Source organism: Corvus cornix, chromosome 28 (genome assembly GCF_000738735.6).
Source record: "Corvus cornix cornix isolate S_Up_H32 chromosome 28, ASM73873v5, whole genome shotgun sequence".
NCBI lineage: Eukaryota > Metazoa > Chordata > Aves > Passeriformes > Corvidae > Corvus > Corvus cornix.
This window is the reverse complement of record NC_046356.1, coordinates 2,798,041-2,816,929: the sequence shown is the minus strand read 5'-3', so window position 1 is coordinate 2,816,929 and position 18,889 is coordinate 2,798,041. Positions and strand designations below refer to the sequence as shown.

Below are 18,889 nucleotides of genomic sequence, written 5' to 3'. Positions count from 1 at the left end.
GAGGAGAGAAAGGAGGGCGGGATGTAAGGACACCCTGGTTTTGCAGGCAGATCAACCCCAGATCCAGCCAAAGCCACTTCACCCATCTGGGATTTGTTGTCTCTGTCCACAGAGCAGCAATTGTACCAGAGCTGCTGTGGGAGTGTCCTGACTAATCACTCGCAAACACCTGGAGAGCCTGAACCACTCAGTATTCCACTGCCCTTCGGGCTTTTTTTATTGCCTTTGAAAATCTCAGAATACTGGATGTCAGGCACTAAAATCTCTGATTTAGGATGATGGCTTCAGCGCCAGGGATGGGCGATGTGCTGCCTTCAGAGCCTGGTGGGGTTGCAGGATGTGTGTCTGGTCATTCTGAGGACAGAAATCAGTGTCCTGGGCAATGGAGGTGTCTCCTGACAGGTGTTTCACTGCTCCCTCGGGGAAGTGCAGCTGCTCAAAGAGACTCAGCCTGGCAGTTGTCACTGCGAGCATTAAATGGAGCAGCAGAAGCCAGCAGGGACAGGGCTCCAAGACAGACCCTCAATAACAAGTGGAGCTCTCCCCAGACCTTAACCCAAAGCCCCAGGCCTTGAGCCAAACCTCAGGCCTTGACTCAAACCCCCCACCTTTCTGTTTTTGTGGCGACAGAACACCCGGATGCACTGCTGGGAGCAAGGCAGAAAGCAGCAGATTTTGCAGTTTTTCTGAAGCTGGAGATGAGGTTACTCTTTTTTATTGAACAAACAGCATCTGCAAACTGTTAGTCCTTTGAGAAGAGCCAAACAGCTCCCAGCAAGGGAACAAAGGGCTGGTCAAGTGCTCTGGTTTTCAGCTTGAGGGCCACTACCACTTCAGAAGCACTTGATAACACTTTGCTTCCTGAGCTCAGAAGTGTGAGCAAAACCCAGCATGGAACCAACTACCAGGGTGGAGAGGCTGCTCGCAGAGACTGAGCACGAGGCCTCTGTGGGCACAGCCAGAGGTAGAGCTGGGCACAGGAACTGGCACGAGCTGGATGATGACCCACGGGACCTGTCAAATGGTGAGATCTGGTGGCAAATGTCCCTGTGCACCCTGTCACTGCACACCCCAAGGGAAGGGCTGCCCTGGTGGCTCAGCCAGGAGTCCTTGAGGGACTGGGGGGTCCCCGAGAAGACGGAGGGGAGCCTGGCAGGGCCATTTGCTGCAGGAATCCCTGGAGATGCGCTGGAGGATTGTTCTCTGGAAGCATGTGGTCATCATCAGTTAAATAGAGTTGAAAAGACCCATCAGGCAGCTTCCACAAGTACATCTCCGGGGTTCCTGAAGCACGGCCACAGCAAGGAACGATGAGATAGTGTCTACACCCCAGTCCTTGCGAGGCACAGACCACCCCTGGGCTCCAACCGTTCTTTCCCTCTTCTATGAACTCTAAATGAGATATGGTGACTTTTTATCAAGGGAGTGCTCATTGAGGTCCCCTGAATTTTTTTTTCCCTGGAGATTCAAGCTTTGTGATCCATGAAGAAGGCTGGGGTTGTGAGCACAGTTTTTCCTGTGACCTGTGTGGTCCCCGGTGCGTCCCTGTGGTCTGGAGGAGCTGGGGACCGTCCCTGGGCCTTTACACCCGCCTGTCCCGGCCGGTGGCCCGAGGGACCCGGCACAGGGGTGCGGGACCGGCCCCGCGCTGCCCGGGCCGCCGCTCCCGCGGATTTATTTCCTTGCGGGGCTCTGCGGGGCCGGAGCCGCGCGGCCTCACAGCTGCGGTTCCGAGGCGGCTCCGGCAGCGACCGAACGGCCCGGCCGGTACTCGGAGAACGCTGCTGCGGGCACCGGCAGCCCCCACTCCCCTCCCTCCGTGCCGCTCCCCGGGACCGTTTCCGGGCGGTACTGGCGGAGCACGACAACACCCCCGAACCCGAACCCGGGACCGGGACACGAACACGAACCCAGGACCGGGACCGGGACCGGGACCGGGAGCCGAACCCGGGACCAGGACCGGGACCGGGACCGGGACCGGGACCGGGACCGGGACCCAGACCCGAACCCGGGACCGGGACCGGGACCCGATCCCGATCCCGATCCCGATCCCGATCCCGATCCCGATCCCGATCCCGATCCCGATCCCGACTCCGGGACCCGAACCGCGGCCCCTCAGGCAGCCCGGCCCAGGCCCCGCCCCCGCACGCCGCAGCCAATCAGCGGCCGCTGCCGCATCCGGGGCCCGCGCCCCCTGCCGCTCGCGCTCGGCCATGGCGGAGGTGAGTGCGGAGCCGCCGCCGGGGTCGCGCCGGGCCTGGAGCCGCTCCCGGCCGGGCGGGGACACCGGGACCCCCGAGCCGCGGCTGCCCCGGGCCGCCCGGGGCCGGCGTCCTGCGGCAGCCGGGTGATGGGGCGGCGCGGGCCGCCGGGGCGGGGGCCCTCGGGCTGAGGGACGCCGAGGCCCTGGGCGGCAGCGGGCCGAGGGGCGGGGGCGGGGGCGGGCCGGGGCCGGGGGGTGCCGGGGCCGGGCAGGGGCCGCCGGCGGGGGCGGGCGGGGGAAGGGGCGCCTGGGCGGGAGCCGGCGGGAGAGCCGGGCGGGCAGCGCCGGCGAAGGGACCCCGCGGCCTGGAGCAGCGGCACAGGGGCCCGGAGAGGCGCGAGAAGGGGCTTCGGGCCGGGGGCTGCGGGACCGCGGGGTGCAGAGGGCGGGTGCAAAGGCGCGGGGTGGAGCGGACTGGGAGCCCCGGGGCTATGGCCCGGCAGAGCCCGACAGCGGTGTGGGGTCGCTGGAGCCGGGGTCAGGGGTGTGGAACTGTTGGAAGGGGCTCGCAGAGGCTCTCAGGTGAGAGACGGCCTGAGCAGTGGGAGAGCACGGAGGTCAGGATCCTGGGAATGGCAGAGGGCTGGGGAAGGTGGTGGGAACGGTTGGTTAGGGTGGCCAGGATGGTTCTCAGCACCTTGCCTAGGGGCCAGAAGGTAAAGAGGGCTGGGTGGGGACTCCTCACTGCCTCTCCAATTGCCAAGTCCTGTTTGCCTTGGTGTCTTGTGCTGAAACATTTCTGCTGTCGCTCCATCACACTTTGAGTTGGTGATGCCTTTGCCCATCAAGTCTTGCCATGTCCCTCAAATATCCTTGACCTGTTGTAATGGTTGTTGTGACACATGCACGCTTCATTTCTATGGCATGATCCTCATGGTGACCACAACATGGAACAAGGGTGCTGGGAAGACTTTGAGGTACTCTGTGGCAAGATCTTGGATCCCTGTTGGCTGTGACAGCATCTGTCCAAGGGCAGGGCTTCGCTTCCAGGGTATTTCAGTGTTCTGCATGAGGAAGGCACTGCCTGGCCTGTTGGCCCATCCACCACGGTTCAGCCTTTGGTGGAGCACCAAAGCTGGATTCATTTGTGCCAAAGTGTTGTTTGGGCACATTGTTGGGCCAGAGTGCTGCCTTGGCACCCTGCACTGCTGTGGCTCAGAGATGTCTGTCCAGGGGACATCCAAGAACTGTCATTGTCTCTTGGGTGAGGTTTGGCTGTGGAGCACCTCTGCTGTGACACTGCACGGGTGTGATGGGGCCCTGATCTTCCTGAGCAGTGCAGAAGGTGGTCTTTGTGTTGTGTCATCTGCTCATTCTTTGATCTTTCAGAGGCATAACTTGCAGGACAAATCTGTTTCCATCTGTGCTGCTTCCCTCTGGCTACAGCTGGAGTTTGTGGAAAATGGCCCCATGGCCAAGGAGTGTGGACAAGGCAGAGGAAGCAGGAATGCTTCTCGCTGAATCTGAAATATGTGTTAGACTGGCTCAGGAATCTATGTTAGTTAATGAAGAGTAACACTGGAAAGGGAAATTTCTCTTTTTTTCCCCTCACTTTTTTGCAAGAGTGGTTTCAGTCTGGAGGGTTTTCTCAGGGGAGACACAACTGGCCTCACAGTGAGAAACGCCTTTGTCAGGGCAGAAAGCTCAGACTCTGCCTTTGCCCTTGTTTCCTAAATGATGGCTGAGCTTCATTCCATTTGCTCAGATCCTTGAGTCCACACCTAAGGAGGGAGTGCAGGAGTCATCCAGAAATACAAACATGAGAGTGCGTAGTTGACCAACCTCTGTGTAACTTCTGAGAGGAAAGTTACTCTTAAGCCTGAGCAGCAGAAACTAGCAGGAGGAAAGTGGCACTGGGGATGGTAAAGTGAGATCAAAGGAATTTAATCTCCCTTTTTGCCCCCCCAAGATTAAATGCCTCATGGGCATAGGAGCCAGTTTCCAACATCACAGTGCACTGTGAGAGTAACTGGAGTTCCCCACTGCTACCTTTGATGGTGATGGAATCCCTCAGCAGCAAGAAGAGCAGTGACACCCTGGCCCACAGCTGTTCTCTGTGTTGCTGGTGCATGCCATGCTCTTGCATTTCTGCCTCCTCTGTGGTGTTTGGATTTGAAGTGTCAGGTTGCACCTACCTCACCTTCAGACCAAGTAGCTCCACATCCTGTGGCTCTGGCAATCAGTGCAGTCAGCAATATTCTGTCATCAGTTACGTTTCCAAGCCAGACTTGCCTTTCTCTCCTGTTCCTTTGACTCTTGTTTCTGTGGTCTTCTGGATTTGTAAATAATCTGAGGGATTGCTCCGTTACACCTGCGTTTAAATTTATGCAGGGAGTGGGCCATTTGCTTTGTCTATCACCTGTTTCTTGTTTCCTCAGCCCTAGCACAGAGTGCTGGTTATTCCATGGTGACTCCAGCATTCCCACTTGCTCTGGTGCTCCATTACTGCTTCGGATAATTAAACTCCTGATTAGTTATGGAATTGTCACCCTGTTGTAGTGGCCAATCCTCTTACTTTCGGCACCTGGTTATTAATAGGAGATCTCATGGCTCCTGAAGTATTCTTGACACCTTTTCAAGCCAGCCCATCCATGTCAACAGCTTCAGCCTTTGTTTTCAGAGGCCTTATTGATCCCCAGGCAAGGAGGAGCCATTGATCTACACATCATTGTCTGAGCCAAGTGAGTTCTGCAGATTGTCCAGGACCCGGAGGGAGTATGGGTAGACCACACCCTTTCCATGAAACCACGGTTGTTTGCTTGGAAGGATTTATCCAAGAGGGTTTTGTACTTGGTCACATTCCAGCAAAACCCAACAGAGGTGCATTGACACTTTCCCGACTTACAGAGCCATTTCCCGGTATGACCATCCTCAAAATGGACTCTGTCCCCTTCTCCTTTCATCATCCTGTCACTTCTCCCTTCTCTTTTTGTGTGCACAGTTGTAGGGCTCTGTCTGGAGCCAGAGTGGTCTCAGTGGGGGTTATCTTGGGGGATGGTGGACTGGAGGCATCTTCTTCATTGTTCTGGAATTTCCAGTCTCTGTGTTGATAGTTGAAGGCACTAACTCAGAACCCACACTCTGTGGTGGCCTGTTTTTTGGTGAATACTTTGCTTTGTTGTTAGAGGATAGATTTTGATGTGAAGCTATACTGTGTTTTCTTAAATAAGTTGTAAGAGGCCCGTACTGGAAACACTGTAAATGTTCCAACTCCCACTGAATAAGTGAGGAGTGATGGTGCACAGCTGAGATTGTTGCTGGCTGAGGATCCTACAGAGATGTCACTGGGGACTGGGGGACTGACACTGGGATTTTCTTCTGCAGTCAGGTGCTCTCAGTCACCCAAAAGCTTTGATTGTTTACCTGTTTGCTTCCTGCCTAGGCTAAACTTGATGAACAGCATTTCCATGCACAGCAGCCGGAGGAGCAGCAGATGTTCTGTCTGGGTTGTTTTCTTCAGCCCATGCTGCTGCCTGAACTTGTGACCGAGCACCAAATGCCACCCTGCAGGTGCCTGTTCTCAGGCTCTGCCTGGCTCAGCCTCTCCCACCTTGCCTGTGCCATTTGTGGTCCTACCAGACTCCTTCTCTGCCTGCTCAGCTGTTTCTCTGCTCATGCCCCTGAGCTCCTGAGTGCAGTGGGGCATCAGGGAGAAGCCAGGGTGTTGTGGCTGGCTGCTCCCTGAAGGGTCAACCCCTAAAAATGCTGCACTTGGATGCGATATGTGTGTTTAGAATAACAGCTGAAGGTCCAGGTCCTTCTTTTAAGTGAACATGTAAATCATGAAGGTCTGAGGTCTTAAACTGGTGGGGGGATAAGTAGTGAGTAGAGTGCTGGAGGTAAAATAGATGGAATGGAAACACATGGGCTGAGGGGAAGGCGAGGAGGCCAGGAAAAACTGCTCAATACACCCGATGAACTCTTCTGAACAGCACGGTTCCTAACACTGCCCTGTGGGCATTTGGGTAACTTTTGCTTTGAACTTAAATGAGTTGCATTTGGTGGTGGGGTGAAGTGGGTGGAGGGATGTCCTGTTTTTAAGGAGAGCTGTCTCAGCCATGTTCTTCTCTTTTCCTGAAGGCCTCTGTTGGCCGGCAGAGCCCGAGGGTGGTCGCATACCCAGCCCGTGGCCTATGTCCTGGAGAGCCCGCCCTTCAAAGTGCAGCAGGTACCTCAAGGCTCAGATCCCTCTGTTTCTTGGTCTAGTTCCCAGAGGACACAAAGTTACTGTGATCACTTCCCTTCTCGTTGCAACATCTCCTGAGCCTGTTGGTTGATTCCCATGCTGTTTGACAGAGGAGGAAAGGCTTAAAGATGCCAAAGTTCCTACAGGTGTCCATTTGCACATTCTTGAGTAAGGGGTGATTACCCTAAAAATGCCCCCAGGTGAAGGAAAGGCTGCAGTGTGTTCACACAGTTGTGACATCAGCGGATCCAGTGAGGAGAGACACACAAATACTTAGACAACCTTCAGATTCAGCTTCCAGTCAGTTATGGGACTTGAATGTGGATAGAACTGGGGTTTGTGCTGATGAAGTGACTGCTGCCAGTTGTGTTCCCTGTCCCTCTCTGTTCTGCCTAATCTCTTCCTCTGGCTTATCATGTCTGCACACACACAAGAAGGGATCATCCCTGGCTTTGTTGCATCTCAGGATTTGATCCGTGGTGGTGCTAGTATCCAACTTCTTCTGATCCCTGCAGTTGTGTCAATGGGCTCAGCTGATCATCGACTGAACCTGGCAGAGATCCTTTCCCAGAACTACGGTGTGAGGGAAGAAAGGGAGGAAGATGATACTCAGGAGAAGCAGAAATCTTTAGAAGAGCTGGAGAAGAGTTTCAGTGCCTCTCAGGTAAAGGCAGCAGGGGAGGGGAAGTGAAATTACCTGCTGGAGTTGCTTGTGTGCTGTGTGAAGCCCTGACTTGAGCTGGGTTCAGGTCACCCAACGATGAGTCAAGTTTGCATTTGGATTGGAAGGAATGGTTTTGAGAACAGATGACAGCAGTGAATTTTGGAGCCTTCCTCTGCCAAGTAGCCCCTCTGGCAGATGATCTTGGCTCTCCTTGCTGAAGAATCACCAGCTTTTGGGGGTGATGGCCAGTGTTTCACAAAGATGAGCCAACGTGGTGCTGCTGTGGGTGGTCCCACAGAGACCTCAGTGGAACACAAACTGCTCTTGGTGACAGAGAGTGTCTCTTCAGGCCAGGCACTAGACTGATACAGGGATTTGTTCCTCCCCTTCCTCTACTTAAATACAGTAGTGCTTTCTGGCATTTTTCACCTGTTTGAAATCTAGAACAAAAGATAAATGTATTTTAATAATGCCCTAGACTATATTGCTTTGGGCTGAAAGTTCCTGGCTTTTCCATACCTTTGAGAGGGACAGGATACAGTGGGTCCCAACAGTGTCACCTGAGGCTGCTCAGAGCCCCCAGAGGAGCAGAGCTGCCCTGACTGCCTCTGCCTGTCCATGTTCCTGCAGCTGGTGTGGTGCTCTTGTGGTTGTTCTCTTCCTGATGCAGCTTTGTCCTCCTCTTGCTCAGAGCAGTGAAATGCCATTTGAGGAGCTGCTCGCACTGTATGGCTATGAGGCATCTGATCCCATCTCGGAGCAGGACAGTGAGAGCAATGACATCACTCCCAACCTCCCTGATATGACTCTGGATAAGGTGAGAGCAGCTCTCTGCCTGGGTGTCTGCACAGGCTGTCGAGGTTACCCCCGTTTCAGAGGGGTTTGATCGATGCCAAGGGAAGGTACCTGCCTAGCTCTGGTGTCCCAGTGAGGAACACCAGGTGCAGAAACATGAGTATGAAGTGTTTAGAGGAGAAGGGAGAAAGGATATCTGTTTCAAAATGTAAAAACTCTGCATGGAACTTTGGTTACAAGTATTTGCACATCGATGGGGGTGTGTGAAGAGCCAGGGAAAGTTTGTATCTTCCCAGCTGAAGCCGGGGCTCCTCCTGTTCTAGCAAAATTCTGTAGAAAGTGGGGGGTTTTGGGGGGTTGGGGTTTTCCTCTTTCAGGATCTTTGAGTTACTTGCTGTGAGTGGAGCTCTACAGAAAGGGCCGCTTGCTCATACTCTCTGGCTTCCATAGGAAGCCACTCATGACACTTGTTAAAGTGCTTCTAGGGAAAATAGTCTGGGTGTGGTGGGAGTGTGAGAGAGAGAATCTGTCTTTGGACAAGCTGTGGGAGGGTGAAGAGATCTGTGGATGCGGCCGCTGTTGACCAGAAATGCTTTTACTCTAGGCCTCACTCCCCCTCATATATTTTTTTTAATTTAAAAATATTTTTCACTTTCTTGTTGTTGTTAAAAGGAACAAATAGCGAAGGATTTGCTTTCAGGGGAAGAAGAGGAGGAGACACAATCTTCAGCTGACGATCTGACTCCATCCGTCACGTCCCACGATGCATCGGACTTATTCCCAAACCAGCCTGGCTGTATGTGTCACTAGTTCCTAAGTAGTTGCTGTTCACTTTTACATATGATGTGCAGGGGAGGGTGAGAATGGCTTTCTTAATTTTGTCAGTCTCCTGACATCAAATTTTCCACTTTTCCTCCTGGGGACTGTCTGCGTGGCAGAGGCATTACCGGGCTTTGGGTAGGACAGGACAGAGCGTTGATGAGCAGTGGGATGAGGGAAGAATTGTCTTGAGCTGTAGCTCAGAATACTGAGAAAGTGGGAATTGTTTTGCTGCCTGCTGTAATTGCAAGTCTGAAAGATAAGTACCTCATCTGACATCGCTACAAGTGAATAAATTCAGTAGTAGTAGTGGAGAGATGTATTGTGACAGTTCCTAAATACTGAAATATGTGGGAAGCTGAAGCACGTGACAAGGACTCTGCATGAAGTGATGTTATTGCTCCTGCTGTCTTGTAAAATTAAGGAGGCTGAGCTCCCCAGGTTGGCCATCCATGTGGCAAGTGTGCAAATTCTGTTATTTCAAGTGAGAAAATTAAAATACAGGTAAGCTGTCCCTTGTAGACCATGCTGTAAGGGACCTTAGGACAGAAAATGAAGGGAAGAAGAGGGAACATAAAGGAATAATAAAAAAAAATTCATAACTACAGATCTTTTCCTTTCCCACAAAGCAAACAACTTCCTTCCTGATGAAGACAAAGAGCCATGTTCATCTCCATGTGCTTCCTCCATGGCAGAGGATTCAGAGGTGGATTCCATCCCATCCAATGAGTGTAAGAAGGTAAATGACCTGACTGCACTGGGAAGGGGGACTCCTGAGTTGAAAGCATGACACCAAAGCACTATGATATCTCCCCAGCTGGCTTCTTGATGCCTTGCATTTTGTGGGTGGCAGTGGCAGATGTGGGTTACAAGAGGTGTTTTTAATACAATCTCGAAATTATCTTCTGCTTCAGATACGGGAAGTCTGTTGTGCCTTGGTAAATTAAATCTTCAACCCTACAAAGGTGAAATGCAGCAGGATTTACTGAGGGGAAACCATCTTTCTAAAGAGAGGAGCAGGCTTCCAAATTCATCCTGGCTGTGAAGGCTGCAGGAGAAACCTCTGCATTGCTTTATCTCCAGCCTTAGCTTTTTGCCATAGATCTTTTACATTAAAACTGTATAAATGCTGAGGGTCCCCACAGTATCATCTGGTTCGTAGTAAACCTTCTTCAAATAGTCAGGGTTCACTAGAAATAGTAGTGACAGAGGGGGCTACCAGTAAATAAATCAGCCTTGTAGTGGTGTAGTCCCTAAATCATGAAGTACAGCCTGCGTGGAGCATTTCCCATTTCAATCTTCTCACCTCTCTGTCGTGGGATTTCAGGAGATCATGGTTGGACCTCAGTACCAGGCCACTGTTCCCATCCTCCGCTTAAACAGGCACAGGCAAAAAGGTAAGGCAGCCTCTTCTTTGTGCCTAGTTTGGGTGTAGGGCTGCTGGCAGGGGGATTTGATGAGCTCTGGATCACCAGTCCTGCTCTGTGTCTCCAGGAGGCTTGGCAGCTTTCAGTGACATCCAGATGTACTGACTTAGATGAGCCTGATTTAATCGGGCTGGGAACACAGGTACAGAACTGGTGAAGCTCAGGGAGAACTGGGTTGGTGTGACAGGTTTGCAGGAGGGGGTCTCAGCTGTAGCCAAAGAGAAGGAATACCCATCTGGGGATGCTCTGATTTATTCTCTCTGACATCTTCCTTAAGTAGTGAGTTAGTGGCATTCAGTGCTCCCTGGAGATTATCTGTTTCTGATTTTGGGATGTCTGCAGAGTAGACAGAGGTGCCTTGATTTGCAGATTGTGTCCAATAATGAGTGCAGTATGAGCGCCAGCTTGTTGAGCTTCTGGACAAGAAAGCTAAAAGGGTCTTTAGTTGCCAGGATTAATTAATCAAAGCGGTAATCTTTGAGAATGTGATGACAAAAACTTTGTCAGCCAACCTTTCTGAAACAATGGAAACAAGCTGAGCCTGTGCCAAGGGCCCTAAAAGAGATATAAAGAGCTTATCTGCCTCCAAAATCAGGAGGGAAAATGCAGTGCCTTGAGGGATGGTTGTCATCTCTACTGCTGGGTTGGAGTACCAAGCAAAGATTTCCTCCTTCCTCTGTCTTCCCCATGCATGTCCATGCAGACCACTTCTCAAAAAGCAGCAGAATTCTCTGTTTGATTATCTTATTTCAGTGCTTTTTCTGTTAGCCTATGAGAATGAAGATCAGCTGCTTTGGGACCCGAACATCCTCCCTGAGAGGGAGGTGGAAGAGTTCCTGTACCGCGCTGTGAAGCGGCAGTGGGACGAGCTGTCCGGCAGCAGCCTGCCAGAGGGAGAGGTGGTCAAGGACAATGAGCAGGTGAGCTTAGGGACTCCTGCAGCCCACACAGACCCAGGTGGTGCTGGCCCAACAGTGCCACGTTCCTTGCAGAGGTCAGAATGAGGTCAAACTCCAGTGATCCTCATGGATAAGTGAGGGTGTGTGCCCAGCTGCGGTCACCCTCTCTGTTGGGAAGACTGGAAAAGTCAGCAGATCAACCATTTCAGAGCAGCTGTGTATTCCTCCGATCTAGCCAGGTTAGATTCTGGTGGAACTACATTTGTCCAGTCCCAGGGTTTGTAATCCAGTCCCTTAAAAAGGGGGATAATCTCTGCTGGTGGTCAAGCTGGGATTAGCAGCAAGTTGGCTCCTGGGAAATAGAAGTTTTACGAGACAAACGTGAGTCACGAGCAGGCTGGTTTGTGGTGTGTTGCTCAGGTACGTGCTGTGAGTGATTTCCTTCTGTTTCCCAGGCTTTGTATGAGCTGGTGAAATGCAACTTCAATGCAGAAGAGGCACTGCGGAGGTTACGGTTCAACGTGAAGGTTATCAGAGGTGAGGACTCCCCTTATTTCGGTTCATCAGGGCACATGGAACTCTTTCAAGATTCTGCACATCTCCTCCAACTCCTCTTTCTTTCTGCTACAGATGAGCTTTGTGCCTGGAGCGAGGAAGAATGTAGAAATTTTGAACATGGCTTTAGAGTCCATGGGAAAAACTTTCACCTTATCCAAGCAAACAAGGTAAGGCTGCTCCCCCCAGGTCAGGAGCAGGGGAAGGAGGCAGTGACTGGGCACCAGAGATGTGCTTTGGGCCTCGGCTGACGCAGGGAGTTCAGGATGGCCGAGTTCCAATCCCAGGCTTTGTGTTGACTCATGCCAGCAGGTGATGGGCTGTTCACTGCCCTGCTCTGCCTTATTTTCCAGGTGGGAGAAGTCACAAACACCACTGACCTGCATGAGTGATGTCAGTTAATTACTGATTAGCCCTTTCTGGAGTCTCAAAAGTTCTTTCCAAACTCTCAGCCCTTGCAGTACTTCTGTGAATGAGTGAGTTGAGCATGTGGATGTTTCGTAAAGTCCCCTGGGGTCCTCTAGAATGGCAGGTGCTGTTGTAGGGAGAGCTGGGCCCCGGGACATGCTGCTGTGCTGGGAGTTGGCAGAACCAGAGAGTCCAGTTCTACCACTGGTTAATTGTAGGCATGTTGACGCTGGCCAGTGACAATGGATGCAGGTTTGCTCTCTCTGCTAAGTGTGCTGCTGCTGGAAGCGCAGGAAAGTCCTGCACGAGTGTGTGTGACCCACACGGGTCTGTGACAACAGCTGTGTGCTGTGGGGAGTTCTTTCTCTGGCCACCTCGGAAACCTCAGTACGTGCTTCTGTTCTGCAGCAATGTGTCCATAGCCATGTAAATCACTGTAATGCACTTTAATTTTCTGTGCTGGTTAAATGGGAAAATAGCTCCTTGCTCCAGGAGATGCACCTGGATGGGGGTGGCTGTCCTGACTGGGGTGTTTCTCCTCAGGTCCGCACCCGGTCGGTGGGCGAGTGCGTGGAGTATTACTACATGTGGAAAAAATCAGAGCGCTATGACTACTTCACTCAGCAGACTCGTCTAGGAAGGAAGAAGTACGTCCTCCACCCTGGAGCCACGTGCGTGGAATATTCTCACACTAAAATTAGTAATATTAACCTCCCAGTGAAGATTCCTGCTGCAAAGCACCTCCGCTTAACAGACTGCGCTTTCTTCTCCAGAAGGTTTCTCGAGTGGGAGGATGGAGGGATGCACGGGGTGTTCTCAGAGCACAAACACAAAGTTGGCGTGGGGAGGGAAGATAAAAGAACTGTTTGCTTGGATGTGGGCTTTCTTGTCCTTTTCTGTGTGTTGAAAATAGTTTTTGTTTCAGACAAACGCATCCACAAAACACTGGGGACAGGGATTCAGAGCTGATTTTGGTGAAAGAACTCAGTTTGATGAGGTTTTGGGAACGGAGCTTTTTAAATTCAAAAATGCACTTATTTTTGGTGGTTTGGAACCTGAATTAATTTCCTTACGAGGCAAATTCTTCCCTTTGAAATGTATGCTAATTACAGAAGGTACTTTTCAAAATACACCCTTTCAAAAAGGTTGAAACGGAAATCTCTTAATAGGTCAGAATGAAATATTGAAACTGAATCAATTAAAAACATCAGATGAAGGCTTAGATTTTGATTATTTTTTTTTTAACTTCTGATGCAAGACAGGAAAATACCTGAAATCTTAAATCTTCCCAGGGTGGGAAAATGTGTTCTGTCACTTGCTCTTTGCTGGCACACTAAGGACCCACCGCAGTCATTCCATGAAGCTGGGCGTTCCCTGGGCATTTGACCATGTATTTATTTCCCTTTGGAATGGGTTGGGGCTCACAGAACTGGGGGCAGAGCTCTTTAGGAAGCTGGAGAGCCCATTTGGGTTTATCATGGGCTGGTCTCGGCCACACTGTATTTATTACCTGAGGTCACCTCCTCAGGACAGAGTCTAAACCAGGCTCTGCAGAGCAAGGAGGGGTGGACATTCATTCTGGTGATGTCTCTACAGTCCCATTGCTTTATTTGTTGATGGGTTTTAATCCCAGTCACCTTTTCTCCTGCCTGCATCTCTCTGCTTAGCAGGTAGTGGCAATGCTCTTTATCTCTCTCCACAGGGATTTCACCGACAATGACCTGGATGGGGTTGAAGTGGAAAACACAAATCGTTCTCGGAGCTCCCCACCAATTCCCTCTGCAGCTGGCTGCCTGGATGCTCACTTTGGTCAAGATCAGATAGCAATTGAGAGCACAGGTAATTCCTTTTTGTCCGTCTGCTGTGGGGTTTTGGTGTGAGCAGAAGAGTCTTGTCTGTCTCTGCATTGATCAGAGGTGACTATAAAAGGGTTGTTCCTGTGTTGGGCTTGGAGGGGTGGCCTAGGTCATTCCCAAAACAAAAGGATTATGCGCTGGGCACCTGAGTGAGCTGCTTCCAAAGCACTGACACAGGCAGCTCCTCCAGAGGCTGGGTTAAGGCCCCAGAAATCAGGTGCAAGCTGCTTTCACACAGAGCTGGCTGTGAGAAGATTCGCAGGGAGCCCAGCACGGGTCCATTCCCTCACTGTCCTACTGCAGATGAAGGCTTTGTGCGGGCAGCTCCCAGGAGTTGTTGGCACAAGGGGATAGGATTTAGGGTTTGGCTTATCTTGCAGTGTGCCTGGGAGGTTTCCTTTAATTTCCATAGAAACACTGATGGCCTCCCATCTGCTGTCGGCATCTTGCCTTTCCTCGGTACGCGCTGGCGGGGATCTTGGTTGCTGTAATAAAGAAACACTTGTGCCGTCAAACAAACGCTGTTGGGACTAGGTGGGACTGACCTGGGTGTTTGGGCATTGTGGACTCACTGTAGCTTTCTGTCCCTTGCTGTGTCCCCCTCTCTCTTCCCCCCTGGCTGTGCCCACCTGAGCAGAGCCCCTGAGTGTGGAGAGCACGGCCTGCAGCCTGGGCAGCATCAGCGAGTCGGGGCAGGGCTACGAGTGCAGCACTCCCTCAGAGACAAACTGCTCCTTTGACCCCACGGAGGAAACGTCCTCGGGCGCTGTCCCTGCGCCCTGCCCACGCCACGCTGTCACCCCCTCTGAGCCGGAGCTCTTCGCTTTGCCGCCCGCGGGACCAGGACTGGCAGAGAAGCAGGAGTCGTTGCAGAACTCTGGTGAGACAATAACCATGGACTTCACTCTCCCTGCAGACATTAACGAGGGGTTGCCTTTAATTGCTGGCCCTGTGGATTCGGACAGAGACCGGGAGGCAGTGGTGGCCCCTGCGCAAGTGTCCTTATCGGTCACAGATTTCGGTCTCATTGGCATCGGAGATGTAAATACTTTCCTGACTGCTCATCAGGCTTGCCCAGCACCTGTGGCTCGGTCAGAGCCTCTGTCACAGTGAGAGTCTCCAGTCACAAATTTGTCACAGACCCAGCAAGGACTTTGACCTGACTGAGTGAAATTCTGGAACTTCCGCTGTCCTGTAGGGACAGTTTGGAGCTGTTGGTCGGAATCTGTCTTTCCATCCTCCTTGATCCAAGGCTACAGTGAAACCAAACACCTTTCTGCTCCAGTGTATCCTGACACAATCGTGCAAAGTGGTGGCTGGCTTTCCTGAGTGGGGAGGTCCATCACCCCCCTCCTACGCTGACCATGTGTCACCCCAGGTGATGCCAGTCTGCTCAGAGAGTCCCTGCCTCGGGACAGGGGACGTGTCCCTTGGCCCCAGCGGGACAGTCTGAGGGCAGAGGTGCTTTGAGAAGAGGGATGTATCACCGTCATGGTGAGGGTGCAGTCTGGGGGTCCGAGAGCTTGGGAGGGCTGCAGGGCAGTTTCCTGCAGAGACGGGCACGGCGATGCCAAGGGAGGCTGACGAGTCTTGGCCCTTCTCCCATGGGCAGCGTGTTGCAGTAGGAGCCGCTCACCCCGTCCTTCTCCCATCAGCCATGGGTCATAACAGGCGGGCACACAGCTGCTGCCACCTCCAGCAGCCACGTGTTCCCGACTCTCCACCAGCTGCAGGTGGGACGTGGCCTGGCCCAGCCCTTGGGCAGAAGCGTCGGGTCTTGGAAAGGAATGCTGCGTGGTGCAGCAGCGTCGTGTGCACTCGAGTCCTTCTCACCTTCCCATGCAGTCCTGGGCCAGGGAGAACTTCTGTGGGGAGTAACAGGAGTTTCTAGACCCACAGAGTGATGCTGGCCCAGAGCTGTGGCGCTGCTGCTTCTGCTGCTGGCAGAGGATGACCTGATCTTCACTGAGCCGCTATGCGAGTGGATAAAATGCAGGTGAAAACATCTCTTAACTTCCCAGTTTGTTCCAACAATTTGTCAGCAGAGGGAGGAGGTTGCTTAGCTCCTAGGATGCCTGGGATAGCACAGTCCCAGGCAGGGGAGCACAGTATCCCTGGGCATTCCTGCTCCACACCATCCCTGGGCATCCCTGCCCCTCCCTGTGTCACAAAACAGGCTGTTTTGAGAGGGAGGTGTGTCTTTTCTGCCCTGTCCAGGGAGGTGCCAGGTGCTGTGCAGAGCCACGGGGGCCTGTCCTTGGGTGTGCTGGAGTCCAAAGCTGCTTCACTTCCCAGGTGTGTTCCAGGTCTGGGATTGGCCACTGGCTCAACGTGTTCTCATTCCCCTTTTTCCATGCAGGTAATGCTCTCCACACCCCTGCTGGGCAAGGTTCTGGTACAGACAGTCCTTTCCTACAGCTGTGTTCTGCAGTTGGGAAGGGGCTTGGGTTGAGGGTTTTTGCTTGTTTTGGTAGGGGCCTTGGGGCTGTCGTTGTGCACTTGGCTCTGCTGCCAGTGGATCTGGCAGGTACCTAAACCAAAGAGCCTGCATCCTCCTTTTACCTGGCCCTGGGAAGTTGTGCTCAGCCCTGCAGCAGGAGCACGGAGACAGCATCAAACAGCCCCATGGGATGTCAGGATTAGACCTTGTCTCATCTCCTAAGCCCCAGAGCTGGTTTGTGTGCTTTAACAGGGGTTTGCTTCAGTCCCCAGCACTCTGCTGGGAGATGCTGAGCCCCAGGCACCTGCAGCTGCCTTCACCTGGTGTGGCTTTGTCAGCCAGATGTGGTGGGCAGAGGCCTCCCCCTGCAGCTGCTCCCAGCTGCTGGGAACAGAAAGCAAACACGAGTGCCCACTCCATGGTGGAACTGCCCAGGCTGTGATTCCCAGGAAGCTCCTTGGCTGAAGGGAGGAGGCAGGGTGAGAGCCCAGGCAGCCCTCCCAGGGAGGGCCAGGCCTTGGCATCTCCTCCATCGGCTGAGAACATTCTTAGTTTTCCTGAAACCATTTTTTCTTTTGGTTTACTTCAAGCCCTAGTGAAAGGAGAGGGGAGCTGGCTGAGGCAGAAATCTCTTTATGTCCTTCAGTGTTGTTTACAGATTTGCATGGGGTCTTTCAACATGAGTGCGGCGCTTTTTCAACATAACTTTGAGGGAGAGGGGTGAAAAAGGCTGGGACAGGGAGGGGGAGTCACTGGGGGAGGAGGTTTGGTTCTTTGTTTTTTTTTGTTGGGGTTTTCTTTTTCCTTCTTACAAAGCACATTCACTTTGAGCCGCTCCCGATGCTGGACTCTTTTCTCCCTTGCCCCCCAGCCCTACACTGTGAAGTGACACTGCCTTGAAGACCCCTCGCCGTTATTTATTTAATTAAAAACCTAATTTGAAAGTGAGCCAGAAGTCTGTCTTCTTTTTGGAGGCCAAGATACAACAGTCCAGTGTATAATGATGGCAGAAGCAAGAATAGGGGTTCCTGCCTCTGCTGTCTAATCCTCTCCTGCTCTCCACGAGTGCTCTCCTCCAAACGGGGTGGGATTCCCTGTGCCAGGGAGGCCATCCCAGCCTAGGAGGAGGCCCAGAGTTCTCTCTTCCAGTGCTGCAGGTGGAGGGAGCCGTTTGTTCCTTTACAGCTGCCCCAAGTCCTCTAAAACTCTGGTAGCCTGTGGCAGGTCTGGGGCGGTGGAAGGCAGGGGTGCATCCAAACTTCAACCAGAAGAAGCTCCTGGGGGCAAGAGGAATGTTCCTGCTGCAACTGCTTTGTGTTTCCCTACCACAAAGCCTCTCTGTTCCATCACAAACTCCTTAAATTCTCGTCTCCTGCTTGTCCCCAGCTCTGGCTGCCTGCCCGGGCCCTTGGGGGCTCCAGCTGTGCAGCCCCCCAGCTCTGCCCCGCAGAGGTGGGTACGAGGGTGGGCACAGCCCGGGGAAGGAGGGACGCAAGCGCGTTCCCCACTTCCTTCGAGGCCCCGAGGAGCAGCGGGAAGCGCGGATCTACTTGAAGCCTTCGGGTGGGACGGCGCTCCCTCCCTCGTCGCATCCTTTGACATGAAACGATGGTTTCGGCCCTGTGTGACCCTAGCGCTGTTTCCGAGGCGGTGAGAGCAGCAGAACCGAATCCCCCGGGCTCTGCAGCACCCCGGGGGAGGGTCCAGGACGGACGCCGCAGCCCCCCGGGCTCCGGGGGTGGGTCCGGGTCGGGCTCCGCCGCCCCCCAGCCCCGGCTGCAGCTGCGGCGCTCGGACGGCAGAGGGCGACACAGCGCCGCGCCCGGGACCCGCCCGCGCCCCCCGGGACCCGCGCCCGGACCCACCGGACCCAGCCCGGGCTCGCCGCGTTCCGCCCGCGACACCTCCGGGCTGGGCCGGGCCCGGACGGCACCGCCCGGCATCCTCGGGCCCGCGCGGGGCAAAGTCCTGCGGCGGCCGCGCTGCTGCCGTGAGGCGCTTCCCCCTGCGCGCTCCAGCGGAGCCCCACGCTGCCACATCTGTGTCCCCACGGTGGCCCACACCCAGGACTGCTGGGGGCTGTGATGAGGAGGGGCGATTTATCAGCGGTGAGAGAGATCGTGTTAATCTTCACATCCCCTCCGGGACACAGTCTGGGCATCCCCCCAGCTCTCCTGCCTCGAGCGTCTCATCTGTTTGGTTGGGGTCTCTGCAGGCAGCATGTGTGGGGCAAATCCTGCCCCAGCGGTGTGCCAGGGCCGCCATGGCACTGGAGGGCAGGAGGAAGCTGCACTGGGGCGCATCAGGGCAGGGGAAAGCTGGCCCGTGGTTCTGTCCCTCTCCTGAAACTCCAGGGCAGCCCGAGAGCGTTTCCAGCTCTCTTGGCTTCCCACAAGCAGCCTTGACATTCTCCGCAGGCCACTCGCGCTGCACTTCAGCCACCCGCAGTTATCAGCCATGGGTGGTTTCTCTGTTATTTGTTTCCTTCCCCAGACATCCGGCATGGCGCAAACAGCCGGGATGCGACTGTCCCTGCTCCCACCAGGGAATTGCTATGGGACCCGTGCTCCAACCTTT

General features: G+C 53.6%; 1 protein-coding gene across 9 annotated transcripts; it reads left to right on the top strand.

Annotated features, from left to right (window-relative positions):
• Nucleotides 1–2,177: 2,177 nt before the first annotated feature.
• MIER2 (MIER family member 2) lies at nt 2,178–17,260 on the top strand. 9 transcript variants are annotated; one of them, XR_005603738.1, is made up of 13 exons: nt 2,178–2,222; nt 6,344–6,431; nt 6,965–7,113; nt 7,805–7,930; nt 8,581–8,704; nt 9,357–9,466; nt 10,055–10,124; nt 10,908–11,074; nt 11,509–11,778; nt 12,560–12,687; nt 13,719–13,855; nt 14,510–15,868; nt 16,090–17,260. XR_005603738.1 is itself a non-coding variant. In XM_039566235.1 (13 exons), the coding sequence occupies exons 1-13, from the start codon at nt 2,214–2,216 to the stop codon at nt 14,983–14,985; spliced, it is 1,746 nt and encodes a 581-aa protein (XP_039422169.1). In that variant the 5' UTR covers nt 2,178–2,213; the 3' UTR covers nt 14,986–17,260. The 9 variants fall into 9 exon arrangements, 8 of the variants coding, with proteins under 8 accessions (XP_039422169.1, XP_039422170.1, XP_039422168.1 ...); XM_039566235.1 differs by having other exon boundaries at nt 10,923–11,074; nt 11,509–11,590; nt 11,684–11,778; nt 14,510–17,260; XM_039566236.1 differs by having other exon boundaries at nt 11,509–11,590; nt 11,684–11,778; nt 12,560–12,663; nt 14,510–17,260.
• The last annotated feature ends 1,629 nt before the right edge of the window (nt 17,261–18,889 follow it).